This window comes from Rhinoderma darwinii, chromosome 1, assembly GCF_050947455.1.
Source record: "Rhinoderma darwinii isolate aRhiDar2 chromosome 1, aRhiDar2.hap1, whole genome shotgun sequence".
Classification (NCBI taxonomy): domain Eukaryota; kingdom Metazoa; phylum Chordata; class Amphibia; order Anura; family Rhinodermatidae; genus Rhinoderma; species Rhinoderma darwinii.
The window spans coordinates 238,707,507-238,724,275 of record NC_134687.1 but is presented as its reverse complement, the minus strand read 5'-3'; the positions used below and the strand labels follow the sequence as shown (position 1 = coordinate 238,724,275).

Genomic DNA, 16,769 nt, shown 5'->3' with positions numbered 1-16,769 from the left:
TTCCAACCTGTGTTGCCAGAACCTGTAGAAGACATCTAAGCAATAGATTAATTCGAAATTTATAACCAGAAAGAAAAAAATACATATCTGGTTTCACAGAAAATAAGTATAAAACCAAGTGATAGCTGCGCTCAATGAGGCAGTGCAGCGCTATGCGCAGTTTAAATAGTGGGAACTGGAGCAAAAGACAGGCGAAGCTTCGCCTACTGCACCTCCAAACAAAAGAATCTAATTCCCAAACAGAAAATATTTTAAGGAATAGGATGCAGTCATGAAACAAGAGGCTTCCTCTTTATACAAACACAAATTATTTTTTTTAAGAAACTCTTATTTGAAAAACGCTGAAAACTCAAGGCGCCTCCGCCCCAACACGTGGAACGTCCCAAGGGACACGGACTCGGACTTCCTAGAGAGCGGAAAAGGTTAATGTGAATTAATGCAAGAACAAGAAAAACTTGAAGAACAAGAAGCCAAAGCGCCACAAGTGTAATGAGAGAGTACAAATTTTATTAGGACATACAACACAAAATTACATATATATAAAATTCAAGGGGATCTAAAAAAGAACAGTTTGGGTTGTTTCACAGAATAAATCTAGGGTGTCCTGCGACAAATGGGTTCCTTGGCTCTGATGTGCGTAGCAATGACCAAAAAATAGTCGAATGTCTAACTTGTAAGTTGTAGACATATAGACAGCCTATCAATATTTATACAGATGCATTAAAGAGAAACATGAGGTATATCACATACGTATGTATTCATGAGTGCCCAGAATCAAAAAGTTGCATGACCAGTACTGCCAAGATAGGAATAGGTGAAAGGGAAGAGGTCAGAGTCAGGCCAGCAGGCCAAAAGAGGAATCTGTTAGGTGTCCGAAGCATATATAGATCCAAAGGATCTACTAAAAGCACAATTGAATGTTGTAGCAAGCTTACCCATCAAAATGAATGTATGGATGGCCCCACACTGCGGCCCGAAATGGTAGCGCCCTGACGCGCGTTTCGCCAAACTGGCTTCCTCAGGGGATAGTGTATGATGATGTGGCATTGTACAGACTTATATATAGCTAGGTAGATAATAGCAAAATGTGTTCAGGTGTGCGTTTTTCTCCATTACCGGTCCACGGCGCATGCGCGGGAGTCCGGCCTGAGCCGCGAGATCCCCGCTGTCTGTCGTCACGCCCGCACCGCGCATGTGTGCCCCCAGGGACGCGTGTCCCTGGAGACTAAGCAGGCGCAGCATGAACGTGATGACGACAGAAAGCCGGGCGAGGCTCCCAGGCTCATCCGCGCATGCGCAACCCCGGAACATGCAAGTATTCAAATGAGTGTGATGAGAAGATCCGTTCTACGGTCTTATTATGGAAAAAAGACTAATGAGTGTTATGTTATGTCCCCTGTCCGAAAAGGTGAAGAGTAAGCAAAGAAGAACATGGAGAAAAAAAAAGAAGAAAGAGGAGAAGTCAAGAAAAAGCAAAAAAGAAAAGACGGCAGAACAAGGAATGGTGAGTAAAATAGGAGTGTACCAATAAAAAACGTGACAAAATAAAATTATGAACATAATAGTATAAAAGTAGTGATAAGTTATAACAAGTACATAAGTGTCGTATTCATAGCTCAAAATTATAATGGCAGACTATACATAAATCAAACAGTGAGGCTGTTAATCATAGGAAACAACTGACCGTGAACAATATGATAACAATGAAATGTACCCGCTGCACATGTGAATAAGAAGATCATGATCAACATGAATCAAAGACGCAAGCAAATATGAATACTAGCGATGAGTGAATACAAAAAGGAGAATACTTAAAAAAGTAAATAATAATGAATATTCACTTCCTAAAACCGTGAGGGAGAAGGAACCATAATAGGTTACGTCTCATTATATAACAAGAAAAGGATCATTTGATAAAAATAGAGAACACCGACACAAGAGTAGAAGATCAAATAAGTTTCATCTCGTCCAAGGTGGTTGATTGTTATACATGGAATGTAAGGATATATTCCAGGGACAGCGGATTAGAGTCACCCAGTCACCTAAATATGACAATGCGACAAAAAACAGGCGTTAGTAACAGCTAAAAACACTAAAAAATAAAGGGAATATTCATAAAAGAGAGAATAAAAGAGTATGTAAGGCAAATGTCCTAACAGAGAAAGGTTCTCATAAATACGCGGAAAAGCTCAGGTTCTCGTTGAGACCATGGGGGGTCATGGTGCCCAGTGTGACGATCCACCTGCACTCTTTTTGTGCAAGTGTCCTTTTGACATCTCCACTTCTGACACCGCAATGTATTCGATCAATGCCCCGTACATGGAATGTTTTGATCACATCCGTGTTTTCATTTGAAGTGGCTAGGAATAGTTTTTAAGGTTGTCAGATAGTCTATGTCCCTAGCTGCAATGATGTCCCGTACGTGTTCCCGGACCCGTAATCTTAATTGCCTAGAGGTTAAACCCACATATACCTTGGGGCAGTCACATGTGGCATAGCATATCACGTGAGTAGTACTACACGAGATATTGCAAAATTCTGAAACGTCTGTCGGTCTTAACAGAGTCGAAGGTTGTGATGCATAAAATATTAGGACATGCCACGCAGTCGCCACAGGGAAAACATCCCTGAGCAGGGCCTCTGGCTGAGAACGGGTTTTCTCGTTTCGGGACATAGTGGCTCTGTACCAATATATCTCTTAAGTTCCTGCTTCTTCTCGCTGTCATTTGGGGATGGGAAGGTAAAGCTGGGGTAAATGTTGGCTCTAATTGCAGAATGGGCCAGTGTTTCTGTAAAATATCTCTCATGGTCTGCCATTGGTTGTTATGGATGGAGATGAATCTAATCACACCGGGCGTCTCATCCTTTTGTTCTAACGGCAGTGGGTTAAGCAGATGTTTCCTTTCCACTTTTTTAGCTCGATTGTAACCCCGTTCTCAGCCAGAGGCCCTGCTCAGGGATGTTTTCCCTGTGGCGACTGCGTGGCATGTCCTAATATTTTATGCATCACAACCATCGACTCTGTTAAGACCGACAGACGTTTCAGAATTTTGCAATATATCTCGTGTAGTACTACTCACGTGATATACTATGCCACATGTGACTGCCCCAAGGTATATGTGGGTTTAACCTCTAGGCAACTAAGATTACGGGTCCGGGAACACGTACGGGACATCATTGCAGCTAGGGACATAGACTATCTGACAACCTTAAAAACTATTCCTAGACACTTCAAATTAAAACACGGGTGCGATCCCAAAACATTCCGTGTACGGGGCATTGATCGAATACATTGCGGTGTCAGAGGTGGAGATGTCAAGAGGACACTTGCACAAAAAGAGTGCAGGTGGATCGTCACACTGGGCACCATGACCCCCCATGGTCTCAACGAGAACCTGAGCTTGTCCGCGTATTTATGAGAACCTTTCTCTGTTAGGACATTTGCCTTATATACTCTTTTATTCTCTCTTTTATGAATATTCCCTTTATTTTTTAGTGTTTTTAGCTGTTACTAACGCCTGTTTTTTGTCGCATTGTCATATTTAGGTGACTGGGTGACTCTAATCCGCTGTCCCTGGAATATATCCTTACATTCCATGTGTAACAATCAACCACCTTGGACGAGATGAAACTTATTTGATCTTCTACTCTTGTGTCGGTGTTCTCTATTTTTATCAAATGATCCTTTTCTTGTTATATAATGAGACGTAACCTATTATGGTTCCTTCTCACTCACGGTTTTAGGAAGTGAATATTCATTATTATTTACTTTTTTAAGTATTCTCCTTTTTGTATTCACTCATCGCTAGTATTCATATTTGCTTGCGTCTTTGATTCATGTTGATCATGATCTTCTTATTCACATGTGCAGCGGGTACTTTTCATTGTTATCATATTGTTCACGGTCAGTTGTTTCCTATGATTAACAGCCTCACTGTTTGATTTATGTATAGTCTGCCATTATAATTTTGGACTATGAATACGACACTTATGTACTTGTTATAACTTATCACTACTTTTATACTATTATTGTAATGGCAGGAAGGAGGTGAAGGGAAAGTGAGCCCTAATCTACCCACCGCCCTGTCCCTGCCTACTTGCAACGACCCGCCCTAGGCGACGGGGTACAACTGGGCGGCGGTCCCTACGCTGTCTATGTGCACGGGAGAACAAACAGGGAACACGCAAGGGAAGGGGCAGTAGCCAACGGAACGCCGCGAGGAAACGGAGCGGTGAATGAGTAGTCAGGACCAGGATGAAGTGGAGTATACCCAAGTAAGCACGGAGAAGGAAGCAAGCCAGAGGCAAAGCAAAGCAGGTTAAGCGGAACTGCAGCAAGGCAGAAGCACGGCAGAAGCAGGCTGGAGCAAGCAGCAGTGGGGCCAGGAATCCGGAAGAATTACAAGCACTGAGGAGGAGAACACGGCAGGTAATAAAGGACAGGGGGCGGAGCTAACTCCAACTTCTTTGCTTACTCTTCACCTTTTCGGACAGGGGACATAACATAACACTCATTAGTCTTTTATCCATAATAAGACCGTAGAACGGATCTTCTCACACTCATTTGAATACTTGCATGTTCCGGGGTTGCGCATGCGCGGATGAGCCTGGGAGCCTCGCCCGGCTTTCAGTCGTCATCACGCTCGTGCTGCACCTGCTTCGTCTCCAGGGACACGCGTCCCTGGGGGCGCGCATGCGCGGTGCGGGCGTGATGACGACAGAAAGCGGGGATCTCGCGGCTCAGGCCGGACTCCCGCGCATGCGCCGTGGATCGGTAATGGAGAAAAACGCACACCTGAACACATTTTGCTATTATCTACCTAGCTATATATAAGTCTGTACAATGCCACATCATCATACACTATCCACTGAGGAAGCCAGTTTGGCGAAACGCGCGTCGGGGCGCTACCATTTCGGGCCGCAGTGTGGGGCCATCCATACATTCATTTTGATGGGTAATCTTGCTACAACATTCAATTGTGCTTTTAGTAGATCCTTTGGATCTATATATGCTTCGGACACCTAACACATTCCTCTTTTCGCCTGCTGGCATGACTTTGACCTCTTCCCTTTCACCTATTCCTATCTTGGCAGTACTGGTCATGCAACAATTTAATTCTGGGCACTCATGAATACATACGTATGTGATATACCCCATGTTTCTCTTTAATGCATCTGTATAAATATTGATAGGCTGTCTATATGTCTACAACTTACCAGTTAGACATTCGACTATTTTTTGGTCATTGCTACGCACATCAGAGCCAAGGAACCCATTTGTCGCAGGACACCCTAGATTTATTCTGTGAAACAACCCACACTGTTCTTTTTTAGATCCCCTTGAATTTTATATATATATGTAATTTTGTGTTGTATGTCCTAATAAAATTTGTACTTTCTCATTACACTTGTGGCGCTTTAGCTTCTTGTTCTTCAAGTTTTTCTAGTACATATGAAGCTTGCCTTGATATAAATATATAGTGGAGGTGCTCAGATACTTGATAGTAGCACCTAACCCGTTATTTAACCTGCTGAGTCTTTATATTTAAATAATGCAAGAACAAGCTAAAACATTCAATAGCAGGCTGCAGCAGCAGCTACAGATTGCATAGGGTTAAACACATTTTGTACAACTTGTAGTTCAATCTAGGAAGTCCAGCATAGGAAATGAAAACCGATACAAAATGCAAAGCAAACCATCTATCCAAGTCCATAGGACAGAAAAAATAATAAGGTGGAAGGAGCTAGATATCCTTTTATCCAGTTAGTGTTTAATTTGCTGGAATTTATTAATACCATCAAATTAAACCCGATCTGTCCTACTAGTACACAGGGGCAAAAATACCCCAATATTGTGCTGTTAGTAGGACGTAAGGGAAACTGTAGTGAAGGAAGTCACTCTCCTTTCACATCCTTGTTTGGATAGTTGATGCATCCCACAGTTTGAAAGGCACAAGAGTCTTTCTGTACTGCCCCATGCGAGGCTGGCTGTGGTTTTCAGTGTCACAGCTGCTCTATATACACCTCCTCTCTCTGCAGAGACACCTTATTACAAACCACAACTGTAAATTATTTTAAAACTGTTGTCATTTTGTCACCCACTCATGTTTTCAGTTAGTTTATGACAAATACTACTGCAGAGAAGAGATGATTGTCTGGCTCAGTGAACACAGCCTTATGAAAAGCTCACAAGTAACAGTACCATTGGCGTGTAGGAACCATGAAGTTGCTGCTAATACATTCTGGTTCCAGAGCTGGCATTAATATGTTCTGTTGGACACTGTTACTTATTTATGTCCCTGCGGGACAGCAGACAGGTAAAGTGATGTTGAGATTTTGGGCATTGTAATTGCGATTCTTAGATAATGTATGTATTCAAATTTTAAGCCTGCTTTAATATAGTAAGTTCATCAAACCTATGTCTATCACTATGTATGTTGTGCATTAATAGAAAGTCTGTGTTGGCTGTTGTTCTAGATCTGACTTTATGGACTTGTCCACACGTAACGGAATTGCTGCAGAACATTTCTGCAGCAATTCCGTTGAAAGTAGCAGAATTTCCGCTGTGGCAAAACCGCACCATTACCTGCATTTTTTTACTGCAGAAAATGTTGCATATTTTGCTGCATTTTTCTCACTGCTGGGAGATGGTGACATCTCCTCTGAGAAATGCAGCAATTTAATCCACTTTCCACAGAAGGAGTTGACATGCTACGGTATGAAAAAAACGCACCGCAGGTCAATTTCTGCTCTGAATTTTTACACAGCGTGTATGAGATTTATTACATCTCATCCACTTTGCTGCTACTGTATTCTGCTGCGTATTTTCTGTCCGCAATTCCGGATGGAAAATACGCAGCAATTCTGCTACTTCTGCACAAGCCCTAATGGTTCTTTTCTGTACATCGGCTTTTAAACCAAAAAGACAATATGGAACCCTTATGAAAGGACCATGAAAACAAAGAACAGAGCTTTTTTTAGCATTGCAGTAAAATTATACATAAACTGGTGTACGCCAGTACCTCAAACAAGATCATATACAGTAATTATTGATAAATAGTATAATTAAATGAGGGACCGTCAGCACTTTGCTTTGATGAAAAGAAGGTGGTTCTCACCATAAGATAGGAAATAATATTCAGTAATTTTATATGGAAACCAATGGTTTTGAATTCTCCATGGCCTATGTTCCATTTTTATATGTTCCAGAAATGTCAGTATTAAAAGGTAGTTCTAGTGCCAGGAACCATGTCAGGCAGAAGGGAAGGTCTTCCAAGTTGAGCGGTGAGTGCACAACTTCATTGGATCTTCAAGAAGGAGTGGTGCATTTTTTATAATCGGCATGATAATATAGATAGTTATAATATAATTGAGTTGTGAATATAATGGATTCTATGACCTCATGATCTGAATTTAAAGGGGGTGTCCCACTATAACCCCCTCAATTGATGTCCATTTGTCCTAATAGAACACACGAAAATAGTCCTTTAACCTGTTAGTGACCGCCAATACGCCTTTTCACGGCGGCCACTAATGGGCTTTATTCTGATGCATACGCCTTTTCACGGCGCTGCATGAGAATAAATAAACAGAGCGGGGAGCCGTTAAATCTCCCTGCTCTCAGCTACCAGAGGTAGCTGGGGCATCCCTGCTCTAACGGGTGAGATCGATATCCGTATCGATCTCACCCGTTTAACCCCTCGGATGCAGCGCTCATTAGCTTTTAATGAAGGAGGGAGCGCCCTCTCTCATCGCACCCGCCAATAAGATCGCCGGGTGTCGTGTCTTCTATGACAGCCGGGGGCCTAATAAAGGCCCCCAGGTCTGCCTGTAGTGTATGCCTGCTAGGGCATGCCCGAGGCATGGCCTAGCAGATGCCTGTCAGTTTTAAATGGACAGGCAGTAATACACTACAATACAGAAGTATTGCAGTGTATTATAAAAGTGATTGGAGGATCGCATAGTGAAGTCCCCTAGTGGGACTAGTAAAAAAGTTTAAAAAAAAAGTTTGATAAAGTTACATTTAAAAAAAAAGGTGGTGAAAAACCCACTAAAGTAAAGTTACACATTTAGTATCGCCGCGTCGTAACGACCCCAACTATAAAGCTATTTACATTATTTAACCTGCACGGTAAAAGCCATAAAAAAAACAATGCAAAAATGGCTGTTTTCTATGAATCCTGCCATAAAAATTGTGATAGAAAGTGATCAAAAAGTTGCATCTACTCCAAAATGGTACCAACAAACTACAAGTCGTCCCGCAAAAAAAAGCCCTCCAGCTGCATCGGCGGAAAAATAACGTTTGGGCTCTTCAAATATGGAGACAAAAATCAAATGATTTAGAAAAAAAAGGGTTTTTACTGTGTAAAAGTAGTAAAACATAAAAAAACTATAAAAATTTGGTATTGCTATCGTAATGACCCACTGAATAAAGTTGTTGTGTTATTTATACCACACGGTAGACGGCGTAGATTTAGGACGCAAAAAAGTGGCAAAATTTAATGTGTTTTTTTCTATTCCACCCCCCCAAAGAAAAGTTACTAAAAGTTAATCAATAAATTATATGTACCCCAAAATGGTGCTATTAAAAAATACAACTTGTCCCGCAAAAAACAAGACCTTATACAGCTATGTCGATGCAAAAATAAAAGTTATAGCTCTTGGAATGCGACAATGGAAAAACGTAAAAAATGGCTTGGTCATTAAAGTTTAAAATAGGCCGGACATTTAAGTGGTTAAAACTGCACAGGTAAATCAGGACAAAGCAATATAATAAGTGTTTATCTTGGATGAAGTCAGTTCTTTTGTTTTTCTAAGCAAAGATCACTGTTCTTTTGGCAGAAACACAGGCATTTAATGGCTAACATATTTACTGTTTATGTTAATTTCATTTCTATAATATTATAGCAATATGTTTAACAGAAAACTGACTGTGAGGGAATCTTCACACGGCCTATTTTCGGGCTATAAATGCCCGAATAACGGCCGAAAAATCGGAAGCAGAACGCCTCCAAACATCTGGCCATTGGGAATTTCACTGGGAAAAATGGCCGTTTTTTTAATGCGGCTGATTACGTGCCCCCACTCGAACCCCCCCCCCCCTGTGCCATTTAAGATTTTGCTGCCCCGGTGATTTTTCTTTGTTTTTTCTTTTTGGCGTTAACTGGTAGATTTTATGACCCCATTAAATCCCACCAAACCTCCACCTCGAACCGTTTAAAAGTTGAGGGTGTTACGGAACTTTTGGTGGACACGTATGTTATGTATGTATGTATGTATGTATGCATAATTATATAGTGACCACCGCCAGTTCCAGAACACACACAGATAGATATATCTATCTATCTCTACACACAGTGGCGTAACTATAGGGGTCGCAATTGCGACCAGGTCCCGAAGCCAGGGGGGCCTGTGTTCCCTGGCACCACATCTATAAAAACTGGGTCCTATGTAATTGAACTAAAGTTCTATGGTAACTGACAGAATACTTACCCTCCTCCGTTCCGGAGTGCAGCGGAGGTCTTGATGTCTCTTCGTGTCATGACGTAACGCTGTGTGCCGCGCACCACATCCCAACCCTGGATGGAGTCAGGACCTCCGCTGTGGCCGGAGCCGAAGAGGAGGGTAAGTATACAGTTACTGTCTGCTGGGGCCCGAGTTGTCCAATCCCTAAAAATTGATGTGCTATTCTCCATAAAATAAAAAAAGGTATGGCTCACAGAAAATAGTGACACACATAATTTTTTAATGAATAGTTGTTTGTTGTTTTTTTAAGTTTTATTTAAAAAAATAAAATAAAAATTTGGCATGGTCGTAATCTTGTGTAAAATATATGAACAGTGACGTCTGGGTTGTCTCTTGGAGCGGAATCCCCGGCCTCAGCGGGGCAAATGCTCTAGCTAGGGAGTTCCCTCCTAAAGGGAACCCAAATGGCGCCATCTGCAGGGGGAGGGGCACTAGCTACATGGGCACTGTGGCACTATCTACAGGGGACACTGTGGCGCAATCTACTTGGGAATTATGTGTTGTACTACGTACATGTGGGCACTGGCACTTTACATGTGGGCACTGTGGTACAACCTACAGTGTGCACTGTTGCGCTATGCAGGCACTCTGTTAATATGTGGTCACTGGCACCATCTGTGTGGGCACTAGCTATAGTGGGCACTGTGGCACTATCTACAGGGGCATTGCGGCACTATGGGGCCCTATACTGTGTGGTTGCAGCGAAGGGGGCATTATACTATGAGGGCAGTTAAGGGAGCATAATACTGTATGGGGGCATCTGTGTGGGCATTATACTGTATGGGGGTCAGCTATAGGGCATTATACTGTGAGGGAATTTGTGTGCGCATTATACTGTATGTGGGCATCTATGGGGGCCTTATACTGTGTGGGGAGCAGCTATAGTGGCATTATACTGTGGGGGGGGTTTCTATGGGGGCGTTATACTGTGGGGAGGCACTATGGGAGCATGATACTGTGTGGGCTGAACCGCGTGTGTATCTGAAAGGAAAAAAATGTGGTTGTCACTCTTTGCGATACTTGAAATTTGGGAGGTATGGACCCCTCATGCAGGTAACACACCCACTACACACATGTACACCTTACACACAGACCCTACATACACTATGCACACTACACACAGACTTTTACTTGTTTCAAGGATATGTGCACGTAGTGTTTTTTTTACCAAGCAGAAAAAATGTGCCCCTAAGAATTCATTCTGGATTTTTGGGGTCTAACACTCTCTCTCTTTGCTGTGGCTGAATGCAGTAGCTTGGTCATGTGGTGATGATGTAACTAAATGTCCTGCACCTTTTTCCAGTTACGATTTTGCCACAATTTGGTGAGAAAATCACTGCAAAACAAACATTTAAACCTAAACCACTAGTTAAAGATGGCAGATATACACTCGTGCACCAATAACTACAGTATTTGTTTCTAAACACTTGCGTATTCAAGTTGACCATCACTACTGTGATCAAAGGGACCACCCAGCCTGTTAAATTTAGAGTTATGCTTATTTATTCAACACATTATTTTCTCTCCTATCAGATATGTTTATACAAAAAAAATAAAAATATAAATATTTACAGGTATAAATGAAGAAAAGAAGACACCGAAGGATCTTGTTTGCTACCAGAATTACACAGTGAAAAACTACTTTTGCTACTGTAGTTGGAGAGCTGGGGAGGAATCACAAAATCCCACTTATAAATTAAACTATTGGTATGTATAATGATAGAGTAACCTTCTTCTTAATTTGGAAGTTCCTCCAAAAACTGATCATTTCCTCCTTGAGTGTTTTTGTTTTCAGTTTCTTTCATTCAAGATATCATTTGAGAAGTATTTTCCACTTTGTACCTCATTTTACAAGCCAGGCTGGTATATACAAAGATGATGGGAGTTATATACAGTGATGATAGCTAGTATATACATGGATGATGGGGATTATTTAAGACTCTTGCTTACTGGCAGCATTGCTTTTGTTAAGTCTCCTCATCCAAAAATGCTAGAGCCCTGTTGACCCACAAACTAGCTGAAGGCACTAAGCAGGGCGATCTTGATTTTTGGGCAGACCTTTATGTTACTAATGTTAGAAGGGCCTGGTGACAGACATCGCCCCAAAGTCTGAGTTCCCAAATTTAGAAAACCGTCGTTTTTTGGGCCCTGATTTTATCCATGGATTGAAGGGCAGATTCAGAGCATGCAAGTAATTTGCAGAGCTAAAGAAACCTGGGCAATCCAAGAAGCCCATTTGTTTTGAGTGTTGTCTATTCAAGTTCCAGGTGGCGAATCTTAGGAACACTCCAAGAAGTTGTTCGGCCACTTTCACAATTTGAGTGGGCAAAGGTGCTAGCTCAAACGCTGTCCAAAGGGAGTGTGTTAGTAAGTTGGTTTGTCAGTCTTAAAGTGTAACACTGTAGTCCATCTTACTCGGGACTACAGGGAAGAAAAAAGATCTTTGCATTAGCCCTTTCCCAATCTTGTCAGATGAGGCAGAAGGCATTAGATTTAGCGATAACCTTGGATGCCTCTCGGAATGGATGGGGAGCCTATTCTCACAATGCTGCAGCACTGGGGAGCTTGCAGACATTGGAAACTAAAAAGCACATCAACTTATTGTAGCTAACAGCTGCAAAGCTGGGGCTTCAAAAGTTGATTTTCCCGTTGCCAATCCACAGCACTGTCCTGATTCAGATGGACAGCAGGACTGCCATGGCCTATGCAAATAAACAAGCTTGAGATCCATTACCTTGTACAAGGAAGGCTTAGGGTATGTTTACACAGCCTATTTTCAGCAGTTTTTCGGCTCACGAAAAATGGCTAAAAATTTGGGGAACCTCTCCAAACATCTGCCCATTGATTTCAATAGGAAAGACGGCGTGCCGTTCCCATGGGGTGTTTTTTACGTGGCCTCGTAAAAAGAAGTGCATGTCACTTCTTGAGCCCTGTTTGGACCTGTTTTTCATTGACTTAATAGAAAAACAGCTTAAACGGCTAAAAATCAGAGGCTATATTCCCTTGAAAACAACCACTATTCACACGACGGGGTCAGAGTGTCAGCCGATAAAAATGGCCGCACCCTGCCCTCTGTAGATCATGACAACACAGACCCACTTGTACATAGCCCCCCCCCATAGATGGCACTCCCCTACCTTCCTGTAGGGGACCGGCCACAGCGCTGAGTATTCTGCTTCAGAAGTCCCTGATGTCACTGTCCAGATTCCGATCGAAGCTGCATCTAGGGATTCGGTATTCAGCTCCTACAGAGAGCAACAAAATACCCTCCTCCTTCTCCTCACATGTACTTCGCACTGTGAGGAGGAGAGGAGAGCGAGCGGCAGAATGCACGGCCATCATTCGGATCACATCCGAGTGACAGCCGTGCTTTACACAGCCCCATAGACTTCTATGGGGGCCAGGAGAACGGCCCGATATAGGGCATGTTCCATTTTTTGACGGGCCATCAGAAAATCGGCCGTCTGAATAGCCCCATTTGTGGTCTACTGTTCCTACTGCGGCTGGGTGATGACCGTTCAAAGAACGGCTGTCACACGATCGAGAATTCCTGTCGTGTGAATAGGGCCTAAGAGTGGATCCTGGAACAGAATTTGGATTCCAGAGCCCAATATGTTATGGATCATTCCAACTAAACGGTGGATGCGGTGTTGAGGCAGATAATGTTACTGTTAAGTGACACTCAAACGGGAGCTTTTTCAAAGGATAGATCAGAGCTTTGGTGTCAGGCAGATAGACCTTTTTGCTTCAGCCGTCTCAGCATAGACTAGCAGGTTTGTATTGAGAACTTGGTCTAAGGGGGCATGGAGAGTAGATTTCTAATCCTTTCCATGGACTCACCTGACAAACCTGTAGGCATTTCCTTATCAGACCTTGTTGCCTCAAGTTCTATTAAAGATTCAAGAGGTTCAAGTGGAAGACAAAGTGCTGGTTTATCCAGTGTGGCCTTAATAGCCATGGTCTGTTGATCCACAGACTAATCAAGGGTGGCTCCACAGCTGACTGCTTCCGAAGGTCGAAGGACCTACTTCTCCAGTTTCCCACAGAACAAGGAACAGGTATAAGGTTGTCCTCATAGTTTTAGCCTTAGAATTTCTGCCACAGAAAAATCCATTCTGGTATGGCATCCAGCACAATTAAGTACTTCATTCCAAATCTTAAAGAAAACAATGTACACCTTAGACTACTCAAAGGTACTTCTTCTGCTAGACCTAATACTCCCAAGTTTTCGGCCATATGGGAAGTGGAACCGTTTCTACAATTCTTAGTACCATGTCTGTTAGTGAATGTCCTCTTATGATTTAGGGCATTACACTTTAATGCCTGCTTTCACTTGCTATGGTGGCAAGGACAGCAGAACTTACTCTTTTCCACATCAATGAACCTTGGCTCTCCGTATCACCAGGAGGTTCCCACATAGTACTTAATGTCAGAAGCAAACGGCTCAGCTGAACAACTCGCTGATAGAGATGGGTTTGATCAGAGACCCAGGTGAGCCTTTCCTCTGTATGATCCAGGCAATGCAAGAGTACCTTAACCTCTCTGCTCTACATAGAGGGGAGATCGCAGATCTCTACTTAACTTCCAGACCCCTTTTTGTAAGGTCTCTGTAAACTCTAATAGGGGCTGGATTATTTTTGTTATCAGAAGTTCGGTCATAGATACCACGACTTTCAGGGCCCACTCTACTAGAGGAGCGGCTTCCTCTATGGCCACATCAAAAGGGGTTCCCCTTACAGCCAGATGACCATCAAAGAGGACCTTTTGTTATATTATATTGACACCCTTCTAAAACACAACGCTTTTGATTTATAAGAGGTACCACAAGGTGTGTGCTACTCTACCCATCAGCTGGTGATAGGTGGCTGCCTCACCAAAGAACAAAGTTCAGTTTGCAGGATCTATGACCTGCAAGCTGTTTTTGTTCAAGGGGAAAAGACAGCCACCTAGCAACAGCGACCTTCCCAATTTCCCCCCTTCCACCCAACCGAGGTGTTACCCTGTTGGTAGCTTAGGCCTCATGCACACGACCGTAGCCATGTACACGGCTGTGATTTTCGGGTCGGCTGGCCACGGAGTGTGAGCCGCCCGCAAATCGCGGGCTGTGCACATGGCCGCTGCTATTATTTTCAATGAGCCCGGACTGCAGAACACAGCCGTAATAAGGCTTGCCCATTGTTTTTGCGGTCTGGGCTCCGGGGTCATGCACGGACCGTGGAAACCACGGTCATGTGCATGGCCCCATAGGAATGAATGGGGCCGCAATTCTCCCGTGGATTTTCGGGGGAATTGCGGCCGCAAAAGCACGTTCGTGTGCATGGGGCCTTAGATTGTTTATTATTGTTCCAATCTTTTCTAAGCCAGCCGTGGAGCCAGTATAAAGGGCCCCCGTCACAAGTCAAATTTAAGACGTGGAGACCAGTTTAAGCCTAAGCTTTAGGAGTTTCCAGTTATTCTTAGGCTGGGTTCACACGAGCATGTTGCGTCCGTATAGGACGGAACATATTTCGGCCGCAAGTCCTGGACCGAACCCACTGCAGGGAACCGGGCTCTTAGCATCATAGTTATATACAACGCTAGGAGTCCCTGCTTCGCTGCAGGACAGCTGTCCCGTACTGTAATCATGTTTTCAGTATGGGACAGTAGTTCCACGGAGAGGCAGGGACTCCTAGCATCGTACATAACTATGATGCTAGGAGCCCGGCTCCATGCAGTGCAGTGTGTTCTCGTGTGAACCCAGCCTTAGAGAAGATATTTAAGAATTCTTCTGACACTGTAAAAGAACTAAGAAGTATTAGATTGCATACTGTTTAGTTTTGCTCTGCAATAAAAATTCCAGGAGTTGTCTTGCTTTAGTAATAAGAAAACATTTGTGATACTGACTAGACTTCCTGTGTAGAATAACACTAGCCGCACCCTTTCATGACCAAGGGTCACTGAAACCCCTGCATCCAGGTCAAATTTTCCATTTCTAATATGAACTTCTTTAAACGATATCTTTGCAACTGCTTTGGGTATCGCAACTATTTTTACTTTGTGTTTTTTTACAAGACTTATGAAGCTTTTAATTTTCTAGATTAGAGGAAGTAATTCCACGTTTTTAATTTTTATTATGAGCAGACAAATCACAAAAAATGTGGAAAAAACATTTTTGAAATTGTTTTATACATCCTACCGTGTGTGTGTGTGTGTGTGTATATATATATATATATATATATATATATATATATATCTAGCCAGCACGGTTTTTATGAAGAGGTGAGCAGAAGCCTAGACAGAGGGGCCGCTGTGGATATAGTGTTTTTGGACTTTGCAAAGGCATTTGACACTTTCCCTCATAGACGTCTAATGGGTAAATTAAGGACTCTAGGTTTAGAAAATATAGTTTGTAATTGGATTGAGAATTGGCTCAAGGACCGTATCCAGAGAGTTGTGGTAAATGATTCCTACTCTGAATGGTCCCCGGTAATAAGTGGTGTACCCCAGGGTTCAGTGCTGGGACCACTATTATTCAACTTATTTATTAATGATATAGAGGATGGGATTAATAGCACTATTTCTATTTTTGCAGATGACACCAAGCTATGTAATATAGTTCAGTCTATGGAAGATGTTCGTGAATTGCAAGCGGATTTAAACAAACTAAGTGTTTGGGCATCCAGTTGGCAAATGAAGTTTAATGTAGATAAATGTAAAGTTATGCATCTGGGTACCAACAACCTGCATGCATCATATGTCCTAGGGGGAGATACACTAGGGGAGTCACTTGTTGAGAAGGATCTGGGTGTACTTGTAAATCATAAACTAAATAACAGCATGCAGTGTCAATCAGCTGCTTCAAGGGCCAGCAGGATATTTTCGTGCATTAAAAGAGGTATGGACTCGCAGGACAGGGATGTAATATTGCCACTTTACAAAGCATTAGTGAGGCCTCATCTAAAATATGCAGTTCAGTTCTGGGCTCCAGTTCATAGAAAGGATGCCCTGTAGTTGGAAAAAATACAAAGAAGAGCAACGAAGCTAATAAGGGGCATGGAGAATCTAAGTTATGAGGAAAGATTAAAAGAATTAGACCTATTTAGCCTTGAAAAAAGATGACTAAGGGGGGGACATGATTAATTTATATAAATATATTAATGGCACATACAAAAAATATGGTGAAATCCTGTTCCATGTAAAACCCACTCAAAAAACAAGGGGGCACTCCCTCCGTCTGGAAAAAAAAAAGGTTCAACCTGCAGAGG

General features: G+C 42.6%; 1 protein-coding gene across 1 annotated transcript in view; it reads left to right on the top strand.

The window, feature by feature from the left end:
* Positions 1-1,431: 1,431 nt before the first annotated feature.
* IL12RB1 (interleukin 12 receptor subunit beta 1) overlaps positions 1,432-16,769 on the top strand; it is a 157,874-nt gene continuing 142,536 nt past the window's right edge. Inside the window, exons 1-2 of the mRNA XM_075851155.1 lie at positions 1,432-1,504; positions 11,100-11,232. Coding sequence (XP_075707270.1) covers positions 1,432-1,504; positions 11,100-11,232 — 206 coding nt within the window. The remainder of the gene's footprint in view (positions 1,505-11,099; positions 11,233-16,769) is intronic.